Raw genomic sequence first — 14,457 nt, forward strand, 5'->3', positions numbered from 1 at the left:
TTCATATGCCTTTGGGGTTAGTTTTATCTCCATTCCATTCAGAGAAAGAATGTGAGATGTTTACTTCCATCTGGGAAGGAGAAACAGCGAGGACAGATCACTGCACCTTCATGCAGACTCTAGAGATTTCAGGGTAGCTGTCCATTCTGTCTCCTTCACTTGTCCCCCATGAGATCCATATTTTTGTGGGAGGTGAAAGATCATTCTCTTTGAGATATCTTTTTCTGTCAAAAAAGTACCATATCTGATCCATTGCAACAAAACGATTCCAATATCTTTCTTGACTAAGGGAAAGTGCCCTGGAGAGAGTGTCAGTGTCTTAATAGAATGCTGCCTGATGGCCAGTGCAGATCTGTTGGTGTGACTATTCTACTTCTGCTGTCCATAAATACTTTAGTTTGTAGTTTCCATTATAATGGGGGGGGGAAAGCCTTGCCATAAATACCAGTATATGAGTTACATTCATAAAAGATGGTGCTCTGTGGGCAAATCATCAATTCTGTGAGTCACAGATATAGGACTAGAGCAAATTCATATATTGCTCAGAAATATCATTTCTTAGATTTTATGGGTGAAATCCTGGCTCTCTGGGATAGAACGATGGCAAACGTGCCATTGACTTTAATGGGGTCAGGATTTTACCCTATATCTTCAAGCGTAAACGATTCCAAAGTCACATTGACTTGGCCTGGCTTTTTATCAAGTACCTGACATTAATCTAGATTAGAGACTTTGGGTGAAAAACAGTTTACGTACGTTAGCAATAAAAGGATCTTTTTTCTTTTCCCGGTAGTTGTCTGTTCAGTAATTCAGCATTCAGTAATTTGTGACATTGTCAGAACACTGTTTTGTTTATAGGCCAAAAAACTTCTAAAATATATGGATCAGTGTCCAAGATGGCTAGTACATAGGAAAATGTGAGCAGATTCAACGAGTCTTAAACCCTTTCCTAACTGTTGAACCCACTCACTGCTCCCTCTCCTTCTACTGACAAGCCCAGTCCCTCCCTTCCAGCCCTTAATATATCTCCTGGACCTCACTTTTAGGGTGAAATCATGGCTGCATTGAAGACAACAGAAAAATGCCCATTAAATTTAAGGGGGCAAGGATTTCACCCTCTGTTGGGATTCTAAATGTTTGAGCTGCTCGTTCCTAGCCACCCACCACATCTGGTTTAGTTTACCATTCTAGATGCAGTGTTGTCATCAGATCAAAAGGTGTAAATCTGCTAAATGTGACCCATTGTTTTCCAGCTGGAGCTTTCTTGTATTCTTTGACAACTAAATCAACACATACTCAGCACTTTGCAACATTTCTGGGGTTTCATTGTACCTTCCAAGTTTTGCTTTTAAGTTTTTGGGTTCCGAACTCAGTAAAAACTGATGACTTTCACCTGTTTTCATAGTACTTCTGAGCACAAGTTACCAAGCACAACTGTGATTTTTGGGTGGTTTCAGCTTAAAGTAGATCTGAGTGTTCTAAAGTAGATGCAGGTTTTCTCTAAATATTCGAGAACTATGGTGATTTTGCAATGGAACTAGTCTAAGACTCAAATTCGTTGCAACGCTGGAAACTAGTCTAGTTTCACCTGGTTTCTCTGAGAATGTTTTACACAGCCATCATTCCTGTTTAACTCATTAGATAGCTGTGTTGTAAGTTATCCGCAACAGGAGAGGCAGTAATACATTTTAGGGCAACAGAAGCCTTCACTGAGTTCTGCTAATGCTGCGTTCTGATGGATTAGTACATGTCTGTCAATCTGCAAACTTCATTCTGGTTTGTGAACTCCATTTTGATTGTTAAACTGTGCTGCTGAGTCTTCACTTTGGCAACTTCAGCCTCCATTTTCAGCTGAAGCATCCAGGTGGTATCAGGGAAAATCCTTGTATCTAGCAGAGGGCTAACAATGGAGAGCAAAAAAGGGTCATCTATCCGGATGGTCTTCCATTCAAATGGAATCACCCTCAAACAATGCATGTACTGCAGTCCACAGGAACCAGTCTTACCCAGTCAGGACTTCAAGTAGGCTGTAACCAAGCAACCAATCGCCTGACAAGGAACTTGAAGCCACTCGGGGGATCACCTGATAGAGGGAACTAGAATTTTATAAAAGAACAAATTCTGCTCTCTCTCGCCAGCCATCCATTGGCTGACAAAAGGAGGGGGCAGGAGGGGATGCAGAAGAATCCCAACCTTCCTGGAAGACACTGATGAAGAGCCAAAGGGCCCTTAGGAGGGGTCAAGAACTGCGGAGGGGTGTTCGTTTGTTGGTTTTCTATTGATCTGTATATCTCTTATGCTCAGTCTGTGATTAACTTGTATGTGATGTAAAGTGCCTTGGCAAAGTCTGTGTCACCAACTCCCTGAAAGGTGGAGCAGTAATTCAGAGTCCTGACAAGGGTGGAGCTCTGGAGGGGATATGCAAGAGCTACTGCAGAGACTGGGAAAGTCCGCAGTGGTCTTGGGGTGCAAGTCAGCGGGGCTATGGGGCCCCATGACTCAGGAGTGGGTACCAGCATTGGAGTCTGTACCCCAGGAGTGTGCCTGAAAAGCCAGATATAGGGGAGTGTCTGAACACTGGTCAGACTCAATAACCCTTAAACTCATGAGAGCCAAAGGTTTGGGTCCAGAAGAGCAGCCTGGTGAGCGTCCACAAAGGGGAGCTCAGCTAGGGCCGTAACATAAGTGTTTTAAGTCAAACGTATTGAATTTAAATAGAACTACAACTATAAACAGCACTGTAACAAGGCAGCTTGCCCCTTATGGGCTGGAGGGCTTGGGGCTAGCCAATTCTGATGACTAAAGAGGCATGCCTGGGTTGGATCAGGTAATTCCCTGTAAAGGGCAGCAGGGAAGGGGGAAATGCAGGAAACTTCAGGAATGTTCTCCAGGGAAGACCCCGATATCGCGGGGTTTGGAAGCCAGAACTGGAAGCCTGAGGCTCTAGCCAGGTAGGCCCTGGGTACAGGCCTGCCAAAGCAGGAAAGGTCCCAACCAGGAAGGTCTGGGAGCAGGGTGAATTGGAGACTGCTGACAGGGAGCAGGTTCCAGCAGAAAGATTTGGGGCATGGAGTTTCCCTACTGAGACTACAGGCAGAAAAAGCCTGGCAGTGACCTGACAAGAGGTTAAAACCAATGGCCTGTGTTTTGGGACCTTGAGTTTTATTTATGTGAATAAACTCAGAGCCCTGAGAAAGGGTGGTGAATAGACAAGAAAAGCCAGGGTGGATTTATTTAAGAAGCCCTGTGAGGGAGAAACTGTTAGCAGGGCACTGCAGAGGCACCTCTGGCCATGAGGAGGTGCATGGGGTGCTGACCCCACTACAAGTACAGTGTATTTATTAAAATCTCACAACTTCAGATCAAGACTAATCAATCCGACTAAACAGGATTTTAAAGGTACAAGTGATCATAATCAAATAATTGCAAAATGCCAGACTTTTGGGAAATACAAGAAATAAAAGGTCAAAATATAGAGCTTAGGCTGATCGAATTGAAGATACAAAAGAATGCTATAGAAACATATAGTGTTCCTTTATCTCTGTTACCTAAAATGAGTCCAACTTATTTGAGCAGAATTTTTATGGCAAGTAAAGGGAGACCTTCTGCAAAATTAGTTCCCTGATAAGTACACAAAAGGTTGTTACAAGGAGGAGGGGAAAAAATTGTTCTCCTTAACCTCTGAGGATAGGACAAGAAGCAATGGGCTCAAATTGCAGCAAGGGAGGTTTAGGCTGGACACTAGGAAAAACTTCCTAACTGTCAGGGTGGTTAAGCACTGGAATAAATTGCTTAGGGAGGTTGTGGAATCTCCACCACTAGAGATTTTTAAGAGCAGGTTAGACAAACACCTGTCAGGAATGGTCTAGATAATACTTAGTCCTGTCATGAGTGCAGGGGACTGGACCAGATGACCTCTCAAGGTCCCATCCAGTTCTATGATTCTATAACTGTCAAGTATCAAATTTAGCATTTGATGTAGCAGCTAATTTTTCAAAGAACAAATTAACTGGTTGTAGAAGTTTCAGGAAAAAAGAGCCCCGGTTTTCTGCTGAAGAACTAAAATTAAAATCTAAGCAGGATAAGTTATAGCTGCACTCGAGGCAGCCAAATCCAAAGCACCCAATTCAACTTTCCATTGAAATCAGTGGACATTTTGCCATTGACTTCAGTGGGAGTTGAGTCAGCAATCAAATGAGGCATTCATAATAGCAGTGATAATGTGTCACACTTAGTTTTCCATTGTATAAAGCAAACTGTGGAGAAGGCCAAGCCTTTGGCAAAGGAAGTAGCTTTTACCATACTGATGTATTCCAGAGATCAGAACAAATGGAAAGTACACTTACATTTAGAATCCCATAACCCAGTTCTCTGAGCCAACAACAAGGCCCATGTTTTCTTCCAAGTGGATTTCAGAGAGATGTCCCTGGACTCGCACCACCACTTCTGAAATGAAATGGAGATGAAGTGGCACTTGGTTCAGGATTTGTTTATAAGATACTTCTGTGACGGTCAAAATGAGGCAGAAAACCAGTTAAAGGTCGTGTTCTTGTAGTCCTTTCTCCTACTGGGGGCAATGGGTGCTTTGCATGAGCAAGGAATGTAGGTTTCAAGCCATGACTGGACACTTTTAAACAACTCATTCTGATACATAAATACCCTAACTGCATCAGATTAAGGTTCACTCAAGACTGTAGCTGTAGAGCTCCTTAAAAAAAAAAAAAATACAGACCTTCCCTTACTTTCATTCTCTGGAGAGCTCAGACTCTCCTCCGTGGCCTAGTGGCAAAGTCTAAACAAATACAGTGAAGATTTTGTGAGAAAGTTATAAAACCCAACCAAAGGACCTCTCCCTGGAGTTCCTTCCTCCCTGATATTCCTGCTGGGGTTCCAGACGCTGCCCAGAGATCTGGCAATCAAGTTCAAACAAACAGATTTCTTCCTGTTTCTGGGAGAGACTGATAGCATCCAGTGTTCCGTCTAATTTTTCCCACCCATGTGCAGAATGAATTTTGTTATGTAATTTGTTCTCCAAGAACCACCGCTTAGGGCTTTGTTCACAAGAAAAGCATGGGTAAGCAAAAAACAAACCTTCAGACAATGTCATTGTGAAGGCGAAAAAGTCAATGCACTTAACTTCTGGTTTACATGAAAACTCGTGGGTTTAGATGTGGTAACTTCTGCATTTTGGCTTCCACACAAATGCAAAGATTTATATCGAGCAAAATCATGATCGAACAATCTTTAATTATCCAAAACCCTCTGTTATCCCTGACACACATTGGTGGTATTGAAAATTCCCTCAATTATCCAACTCACAAACAGTTGAACTTAATTGATTTCCCCCTTATGTTTGGATAATTGAGTTCAGAAGCTACTTGCTGTGGTTCAGTTCAGACTCCAATGCCCCTGGTCTGATCAAGACTATTTTAAATGGAGCCCTGAAGAGTATTTCTGTTTGTCACCTCCAAACTTCTGCCTCTCTCCTTGTGGCCAGTGCCCCATCATTGTCACCACCAGTTCTGGTGGCTAAAGCTGATGTCACAAGGCAACACTTGAGCAGCAAATGTATATAAACTGTGCTTCCCTTTAAAACCAAGGTTTGTCAACTCCACAATAACTCGGGGTTCTCTGAGCTTCACGAATTGGAGTCGCTAGTCCAAAAATTGACCTCAGCCTACCAGGAATAGTGCCTAATCATGGTTGTTATCTTTCCATGTGAGTATTCAAAAGCAATTGTAAGCTTTTTGGGGCAGGGACTGTCTTTTTGTTCTGTGTTTGTACAGCACCTAGTGAGCTCTTAAGCATTGCCATAATACAGATTACAACTGAATGCTGCACTGGCTTTTGCCTGGTATAGCCCCATAGAAGTCATCACTCCAACTGGGTTGTCACTGTGTCAGAGGTATTTTCGCATGGTTACAGGGGTTTTTTCTTGACCACAAAAAAATCATGTCCCCTCTCTCTCTCTCGTTATCTAAGGGTTTTCTTAGTCTACTAGGATTGTAGCCAGTGTATTGGTAAATTGCCTGGCAGACTCTGGGCTAGAACTCAAAGGTCCTCGGTTCTAACTCCGGCTCTTTATCATTTTGGATCAGTTTCCCCATTTGCAAAATGGACATAATAATACATACCCACCAACTTCACAAGGGTGTTAGTGAGGGATAGTTAATTTGAATATAAAACTCTTTATAATTGCTACATAGTATTATTAGCACACAGAAAATCCTGTCTCGTAATCAGGATTTGGGGTTAATGGAATACAAGAGTTTATGCATCAATATGGAAGAAGAAACTCCTTAGGCAGAAGTAACAGAATCAGAATGACTAGGCCAGTTTACTATACTTGCTCACTAGCCTTGATAAAGGCTGTCTTCTTATGCTAAGAACACTATAGTGTAAAGTACACACTGGATCTGCAAAAAGAAAACAAATGTATCTGAGCATAAGCTTTCGTGAGCAGCTCACTTCAGCTTATGCTCCAATAAATTGGTTAGTCTCTAAGGTGCCCCAAGTCCTCCTTTTCTTTTTGAAGATACAGACTAACACGGCTGCTCCTCTGAAGCACTGGATCTTATGACCTGTGCTGATTCCTCACATGACCAAGGCTGTGAATTCACAGACCCATACTTTGAATCTTCTCCTTAGCTAGAGAAGCGTAAAGGGAAGTTATTTTCCCCAAAAGAATGAATAAATGTGTGGCAGTGCAATGGCCAGTGGTCAGGAGCTGGCTGAAGTGAGATTTCAGTGCAGGGTTAAAGGGACACATAACTTACAGACGTTACTGTGTGAGGACTTAGTGTTAGTAGCTCCTGCTTAGTACATGTCAAACTGTGAGCAGGATTAGAAAGTATCTTACAATTCTTGCAAGTCAATCAATATTCTAATGAGCGATTTCCTTTCTTTGCAGCAAGCTACCTAGCTGGGCCAGAGCAGTTGTTCCCAAAATATTTTACATTACAGAGAAGGCTTGGAATTATTACCCATATACAATCACAGGTAAGTACTCAAAGCAAACTGAAAACATTGGAAGTTTATTGTGCATAGTCTTGCCTGTCCTTAAAGGCTGCATGCCACATACCTAGAGGCAGACGTTAAAATATTTGAACAATTCCTATTTAACCACTGGGTGTTTTTATTTCTCATCAGTTGCTATTGCCAAAAAATATGGGTAATATGCAGAAACTATAGATGGGTAAAACTGAAACATCCTATGCTACCTTCTCCCCTTTTAAATTTCTGCATTAGATCTTTAGATACTGTATATTAAATATCATGCTGACTTGTATCCCATGCTGTCCCATAGACTCCAGTGGGATTGCACTGTGAGGTGTTAAGTCAGTACTTTATTCAACCCAATGATTTTGATTATTAATATACCTTTGCATTTAGAGAAAATAATTTGCATTATTTTATTCTGCTTTTTTTTTTTTTCCTCTCTTGCCTTCTATTACCAATGGACAAACTGGGACCAGAATACACAGTAAGTTTTCCATACTCTTTATTTCTTTAATTCTGAAAATAAGATCACTTTGTAAAATCCAGAGGTAGAAGCCAAAGCTGGCTCCTTTACTGCCACGCTAATGCTGAGCAGGTTTGATACTGGAACTTTATTTTATGTAATTGTTCAAGCACATTGAAGCTAATTTAAAGTGTTTTATGAAGCTCTTATAAATTATTTAACTTATTTTGATAACTTGGTAATGACTGTAGCTATCACAGAAAAGAAGTTTCTATAAAAGAAGGGTTTTTAAAGTCCTGGTTCTTACTTGGAGACAAGAGACAGATTTTATTTTATTTTTTAACACTTATAAAGTGCTTGTCTCTGGGTATAGGATCTGGGAAACTGTACCATCTGTAGTCAAAATGAAACAAAAACTGGGCCCAATGCCCAGAAAAACCAACCATTCCCTCAAACGGAGCTGGGCAAAAGAATAGGCACATAAAGAGAGACCAAATGGTTACAGAGGTACTAGCCTGCATAGAAAAACCTTTAGTTGAGCCTTGGAGAGAGAAACATGGGTGGATGTCCTCAAGGATGACATTCCAGACATAGAGTCCTGTAACTGAGAAGGTCCTACCCTAAGTTAGATTGACCCTCAAAGCAAAGATCAAGTATAACCCATCTGTCACAGGGTGACTGGCCCCTTTAAGAGGGAGTGAGGTCCAATGCACCTGGATGAACTACCTGGTGCCCAACAGGGCTTAAGGGAAAGTACCTGGGCCTTATAAAGGGGGAAACAGCTGCAGGTTGTAAGAAGATGCCTGCAGACAGTGCAGGGAGTAGGATGGCTCCTCCAGGCCCCTCAGTCAGTGAGGAGGCCTGTGGAGACGGCCAAACTCCAAGCAAGAGGCACTGGAGGGTGGGAAGACAGACCTTCAGGGAATAGGGGTTGTGCCCAGCTTGGGACTGGGGCAAAAGAACTTTAAAAGAGAGGATGGACCCTCTGGGAAGAGTGGCAGGGTCCAGCTGAAACTGCGGTGAAGACTGTAGATCTGAACCTATTTTGAAAGATTGTGTATAGGACTTAATAAATTGGACCCCAGAAGGGGGAATATTTTGAATATCTGGCCTGTGTGGACTCTTTAAGGAGTTAAGGGGAAACTGAGGCAGGCCTCAGCAGAGCCACCATACTAGCCATCAGCAGGCACTACAGAGCAAGCATGCCCTTGTACACCATTCCTTCTATATTGATAGTACAGCATTTAAAATGCTTATGCAACATTTTTCAAATGAGCAAGAGATTAATGTGATGAAAGTGGAAGAGAAGAAATCTAGGGACAGTTGGGAGGAGGTGCAGAGCTAAGAACATGCAGGAGGTAGGTAGAGTAGACAGAGGAAAGTGTTAGTTAAAACTTAAGTGCCAAACTCTACTCACCAGATTGCCTGGCAGATTTTTTATGTATGTTCTGCATTTGTGTCATGCACGATATTCCTATGGGCGTAAGTGGTAGTCCACACTTGGAACGAGTGCAGAATCAACAATAGTGATCTGAGGGCAGATCATTCATTGCGGTGTATTGTCACAGGTCCAGTAACTTCAATGGGCTTATGACAATTTACGCCATCTGAGGATCATCTCCTCGCACGGCGGATTTGGGAGCAGAACTTTTCCCTAAATTGTGTAAGGAAGTTGACATACATCATGAAATGTGGCATTGGCATCCATTACCTATGCTCTGTTTTACACTCTGAAAACTTTTCATTAACTGTTTACCTGTTAAAAGTAGATAATTTTAATAGTGGAGAAAACTACCAAGAGAAGAGCTAATGGGGATGTGCATGTAATTGCTAAGTTAAATGTAAACTTTTGGATCAGTCTTTCTTATAGAGAAAGAGAATTCCTTTTCCACGCAAAAATCTAAACCGTGTTCCTAATAGCAATTGACTAAAGAAGATGTTATGGAGCCAACTGGAGAAAACAACTGCAGTAAATCACCAAGACCTGTTTACACACGAGTGACTACATCTGGGGAAAGAAAACCCAAAGCAAAGATACTAATGGGTGGGAAACAGTTGGGAATGTTGAAAGAGCCTAGGGAGTGATAGCAGACGGCAAAATATATATTAATTTGAAATGCAATACTATAAGGCACCCCCAAAAAAGTAACACAGTATATAAAAGCTAGGTATTATTATTAGTCAGACAGCAAATCTGAATCAGAGACGTTATTGTCCGTCCCTCTTTGCACAACTCTGGTAAGAACCACAGATAGGACGTGGATTTCAGTTCTGTAAACTTCCATACGAGAGATACTCACCAATTGGAGACTTCAAAGAAGAGCAATAAAAAGTGATCAAGGTGCTGGAGAGATTGACTTATGAAGAAAGATTAAAAGGGATTGTAAAAATGTAAAATTTGGTTAAATAATAACTATGAGTGGATACAACTGTCTGTGGGGAGGAGGGAGTAATTCTTGTGGGTGATGCCAGGAGACACAGCTAGGAATATTGAGACAAAATTAAGCAAAGAACATTTCAGGCACATATCAACAAAACTTCTTAATGGAACTATTACAAAATGTCTTCCAAGAAAAGTGATGAAAGCCCCCTGTAGAAGCTTGGGTGCATAATACAGAAATGGAAAACACAGAAAGTATTATGAGGTTATGTTGAACAATAGTTACCCATCGCCTACATTATTGTGTCCAATATAGATGGTCCACTTAAAGGTATTTGCCAAAATCTTCATAATTAGGTGTCAAGAGGTACTAAAGTCATTTTTACACACCTAGATGAAAAGTGACTGAGCACCCACAACACTCAAGCTTGAAAATTTTATAAGGCAAAATATTAAATACTAAAAACTGTCCCAAGCTATGGGGGTAATTCTGTAAGCTTAATAGGCCTTTGTCTGCCAGAGTAAAAGATCCTGAGGAGATTTTTCTTTTCTGGATCTGTCCAGCTGGATCAAAGAGAATTAATGGAAAAGCAATCTCTCTCTCTCTCTGTCCCTCTCTCTCAGAAACCAAGTGAAGATGGCTTCTAGAGCAGGGATACTGTACCTGTTAACCAATAAGGAGCACAGAACAAATACTCATGTGACCTGTTCAAAGTGAAAGCTGAGATTGTGGAGAACAAGACAGAAGCTTCAAAATAAACAAATAAACAACCTCGTCACCAATACTGTCTGACTCAGTCCTGGTCCAAACAAATCAGTCTCATGTTCAAAATACACTGAAAATCAATCTCAAAACATTTGCAGATATCCACATAGAGGGAAGGGGGGTGAAAACCTAACAAAAAGCTAATGTAAGCAGAATTCAAGCAGACCTTTTGCTGGTTCACATGTGCAGTCCCATCACACACTAAGGCTAGTTTCAAATACTTCTGCAGTCAATTTTCACAGTACAAGCAATACTTAAATACTGGGTCTGCAATTTTAAAACCAGCTGGAACACTTTTTGACCACACCATGATCAAATTGGACCACTGATAAAATTTTTGACCATAGTTATAAGTATGGAAGCTAAGATAATATGGGACATTAAATAGGCATAAGTTGATCAACCTGCAGATACCAGAAAAGAATTGCCCTCCACCTGCCACTGGCCTCAATGAGAATAGAATCTAAATACAGAAGTGTTTATGAAAAACAGTTTTTGAAGAGAAAACAGGAGACGATAATCCTGTATTGATGATCTATCACATTGACACTATTTTTCCTATAGCAAGTGATTCATGGAGAATATAATACTTCAGTTGACAAGTATCAGGGCACCAGAGTGATAGTTGTTAAATGTCCCATTATTGACCTACTAGTTTTGAGAACAGACCAGTTACGTGTTTCACTTAATCAGCTGCTAATTTATCCATAAAATAAGTTATCAAGAAGTACAGTGATTACCTTGATTAACAGACAGTAGAGTTAAGCAAGGGAGCAGACTTTTGTTTCAGATAAAATTTCAAAGAATTTGGGGGGAGGGGAATCTCTTGTTTTTTCCCTTATCTGAATGCCACTGCTTGAATTTTGGATGCATCCTATTGATATGCTTTTAATGAACATGCTAATATGCTCTATCAGTCATGCAAGCAGCAGCAGCTATCAATTGCAGTACTGGGGCCTAATACAAGTTAATGAGGAAACACTTTATTTCAGAATTCTCAAATACTTATCCCAACTGGCAACTGCAAGACTGCCTCTGAATTTATTCGGTGAAAATTCAGCTGTGCTTGGCTAGTTAGACCCCTAATGATCAAAGAGCTGAGCTTGTCCAACTAAAACTCACTGTGAAGTGAATGGCACTTGTAGTTGTACATGAGTTACAGGTACAAGACCCAGGTTAGCAAGTAACAATTCCAAAATCTTTGGGGAAGTCAGAATTCTCCTGCCAAGCAACATTTCCCTATATTTTTATAAAATGTTGCTGTGTTTGCTCATTTTTCTCTTTATCAGCCTGTCTGCCTTCGAATCATGTCAAATTCACATGCGTCTAAAGCTGTTTTCCATCTTTAAGAGCTTCTATTGAATCTTCCCCTAAAAGGATGCCTATGAGAATTCCTTTATTCTCCTACTTGGTTATTATGATTCAGTCAACATCAAATATTCTCCAATTTAGGAAACACTGCTGCTTTCTTTATCAACGCTGCATCTGCTTACTTCTGGCCCTCTTTTTTTCTCAGCAAGCTATTGTTCCAGTATGTCAGAGAACAAGAAGAGCCTGAATCAATGAATGAATAGAGTCATCAATGTCAGGTTCAGAGTGGTTAGAGGCAGCTTATTCCTTCACTGTTTCATCTCCTAGGGTCTGCACCTGTGATGTAAACAGCCGTTTTCCTACTGAACTTGGCTGTTTGTGCTGAACTTCTCTTTGTAGTTTCCTTGCTTCTTTTCATAGAATCATATGTCTCTGCTACTCTCTCCTCCCTACAGCACTGTTCCCATCTTTGCCACTCTCGTGCTCCTTATCTTGTCTTCCATACTCTACTCCTCATCTTTTTCTCTCCTTTGTCTCATCCTCCTAGTTGTGCCCTACTCTTCACATCATTGCCTTTCTCTGTTTGACTTCTCGGACTTTTAGACATGCATCAGGGCTGGCCATGAAGTTTCCCTCTCTTCCAAGTTTGGGCGATCTAGCATGGAGAGCTGTTTGATGACTGGAGGTTATATGGATCGTCCTCCTAACTGCAGGAAGAAAGAAGAACCTGGCACTGATCCCAATGCAGATTGCACCAAAGGACGCACACATAGCTTTTCTAGGATTGAGAAATAGCAGGAAAGTCACAGCATTCATGACATTACCAAGCCATCCATTTTCCAGTTATCATGATCATAACTTCTTATAAAATCACATACTTGTCATCCTGATTGACACCAGCTTGTGCCGTAAGCAGTTGGTAATGAATGGCACTACTGTGTGTTCACACTCCTGTGCTGTGCACAGTTTCCTACGGGTAGGCAGTAATATGGGGGCTATTTATGAAAAAAGACTGAAAATTCCATCTATCTAGCTTCTGTAAGAGGCAGAAGAAAATCAAGTCATGTGTACAACTTCCACCTGAGTTTGCATTTGCAAAACATTGCAGTCATCGAGTCAGAGACTCCTGTTTACTTCCATGAGACCCATAATGAGGAGAGCCAGCTGCTTTAAGGAAAGTGGTTTCTTGATCTACCAGGCTCAGCAACTGCCACCCAGTGTTTGCACAGCAAAATTTTTTTCCAAAGTTAAACTTCCTCTTGCTTCATTTTTGGATGAATTGGGTTAAGTTTTATATATTGTTAAGATAAAATCTTGGCAATAATTTTTTTTAAAAAGCTACACCATTATAATTTGTATTTGGTATTAAAATTGTGTTAGGCACTTAACAGATATTCAGAAAGATAACAAGGCCTGTTCCGTTTACAACCTAATGCCCCAATCCTGCAGTGTGATCTGCATGGGCAGACTGCTATAGCCATACGAAGCCTATAGAAATAAATACTGCTCTATATAAACTAATCAATCCACCTGCATGGATCACAGTGCAGGATCAAGGGCCAAATAGTGTGTTGCCCTTGTGCTTAAAAATCTGTAATTGATTAGTATTTTGCTAACGGGCCAAGATACATTTAATTTACAGAGACTAACTTTTGCTGAGCACAAACTGTACACCAGTGAAAATTAGAGGTTTAAAAGGATTTTAAAATCAGATCGTTATTGGCTGTTTACAGACTAAAAATCTCCTTATGACCCTAGTCCTTTTAGTGTCCAAGCTTACAACAATCTCATTGACGTCAATGGTGGAGGCTCAGGCCCAGAGTGCACTAACTTCTCTGCTCTTTTTAGAATTTAGTACACCAATAAAATAGTTGATTTCTTACATATTACAGCCCATTTAAAGCCACAGCCAGCAAAAATATAAAACACCATCAATAATACAGCACCCCCTGGTACAGAGTGTAAAATGTTGAGTGCACAGAATATAAATCAGTGAGTTCCAGGCAAAGGCTAAGAAGTAAAAAGGATCATGTAAGAGACTAGGAAAAACTGGTACATATTTGTCTAATACTACATCTGCCTTTTAACAACCAAAAATGTAGGAATATGCAATGGAAATTGTGTTTGCATATGCAAGGAGAATTTGTGTCCCACACTCATTAGCTTCCAACATCCAGTAGCTTTTTAAATCTTTTTAATGAAATCTATTTTCTGCCCACTTAGACTGGAGTAAAAATAATGCAGTGTGATGCATGGGGATTTTAGCCCTTCAATTTTACCATGAGTGGGAGCTTTCCTCTCTGAATTAAACATAGCTGTAACCCAGGGAGTTTGGGGTGAAGTGACTGAGTTTGTTGATAGGTAGAGTTTCTCTGACTCTAATGCAGTGTCTATAATGGCTGTGGTGGTGTTTGCACCCTGATTGTGTCTCTAGCATTAGTAGCAGTTTCAGGATTTTGGATGCACAAGCATACAGAAAGTATTATGACAATAGAGAGTGGGAATCCTCTGCATGAAATTTGCTTGTTGGTAAGAAAG

General features: G+C 40.8%; 1 protein-coding gene across 1 annotated transcript in view; it reads left to right on the forward strand.

The window, feature by feature from the left end:
- PITPNC1 (phosphatidylinositol transfer protein cytoplasmic 1) overlaps window positions 1–14,457 on the forward strand; it is a 206,190-nt gene that overhangs the window by 98,293 nt on the left and 93,440 nt on the right. Inside the window, 2 exon segments of the mRNA XM_073311590.1 lie at window positions 6,911–6,999; window positions 7,476–7,483. Of these exon segments, the coding sequence (XP_073167691.1) occupies window positions 6,911–6,999; window positions 7,476–7,483 (97 nt within the window).

The sequence above is a fragment of the Lepidochelys kempii genome, chromosome 14 (assembly GCF_965140265.1).
Source record: "Lepidochelys kempii isolate rLepKem1 chromosome 14, rLepKem1.hap2, whole genome shotgun sequence".
In the NCBI taxonomy this organism is placed as follows: domain Eukaryota; kingdom Metazoa; phylum Chordata; order Testudines; family Cheloniidae; genus Lepidochelys; species Lepidochelys kempii.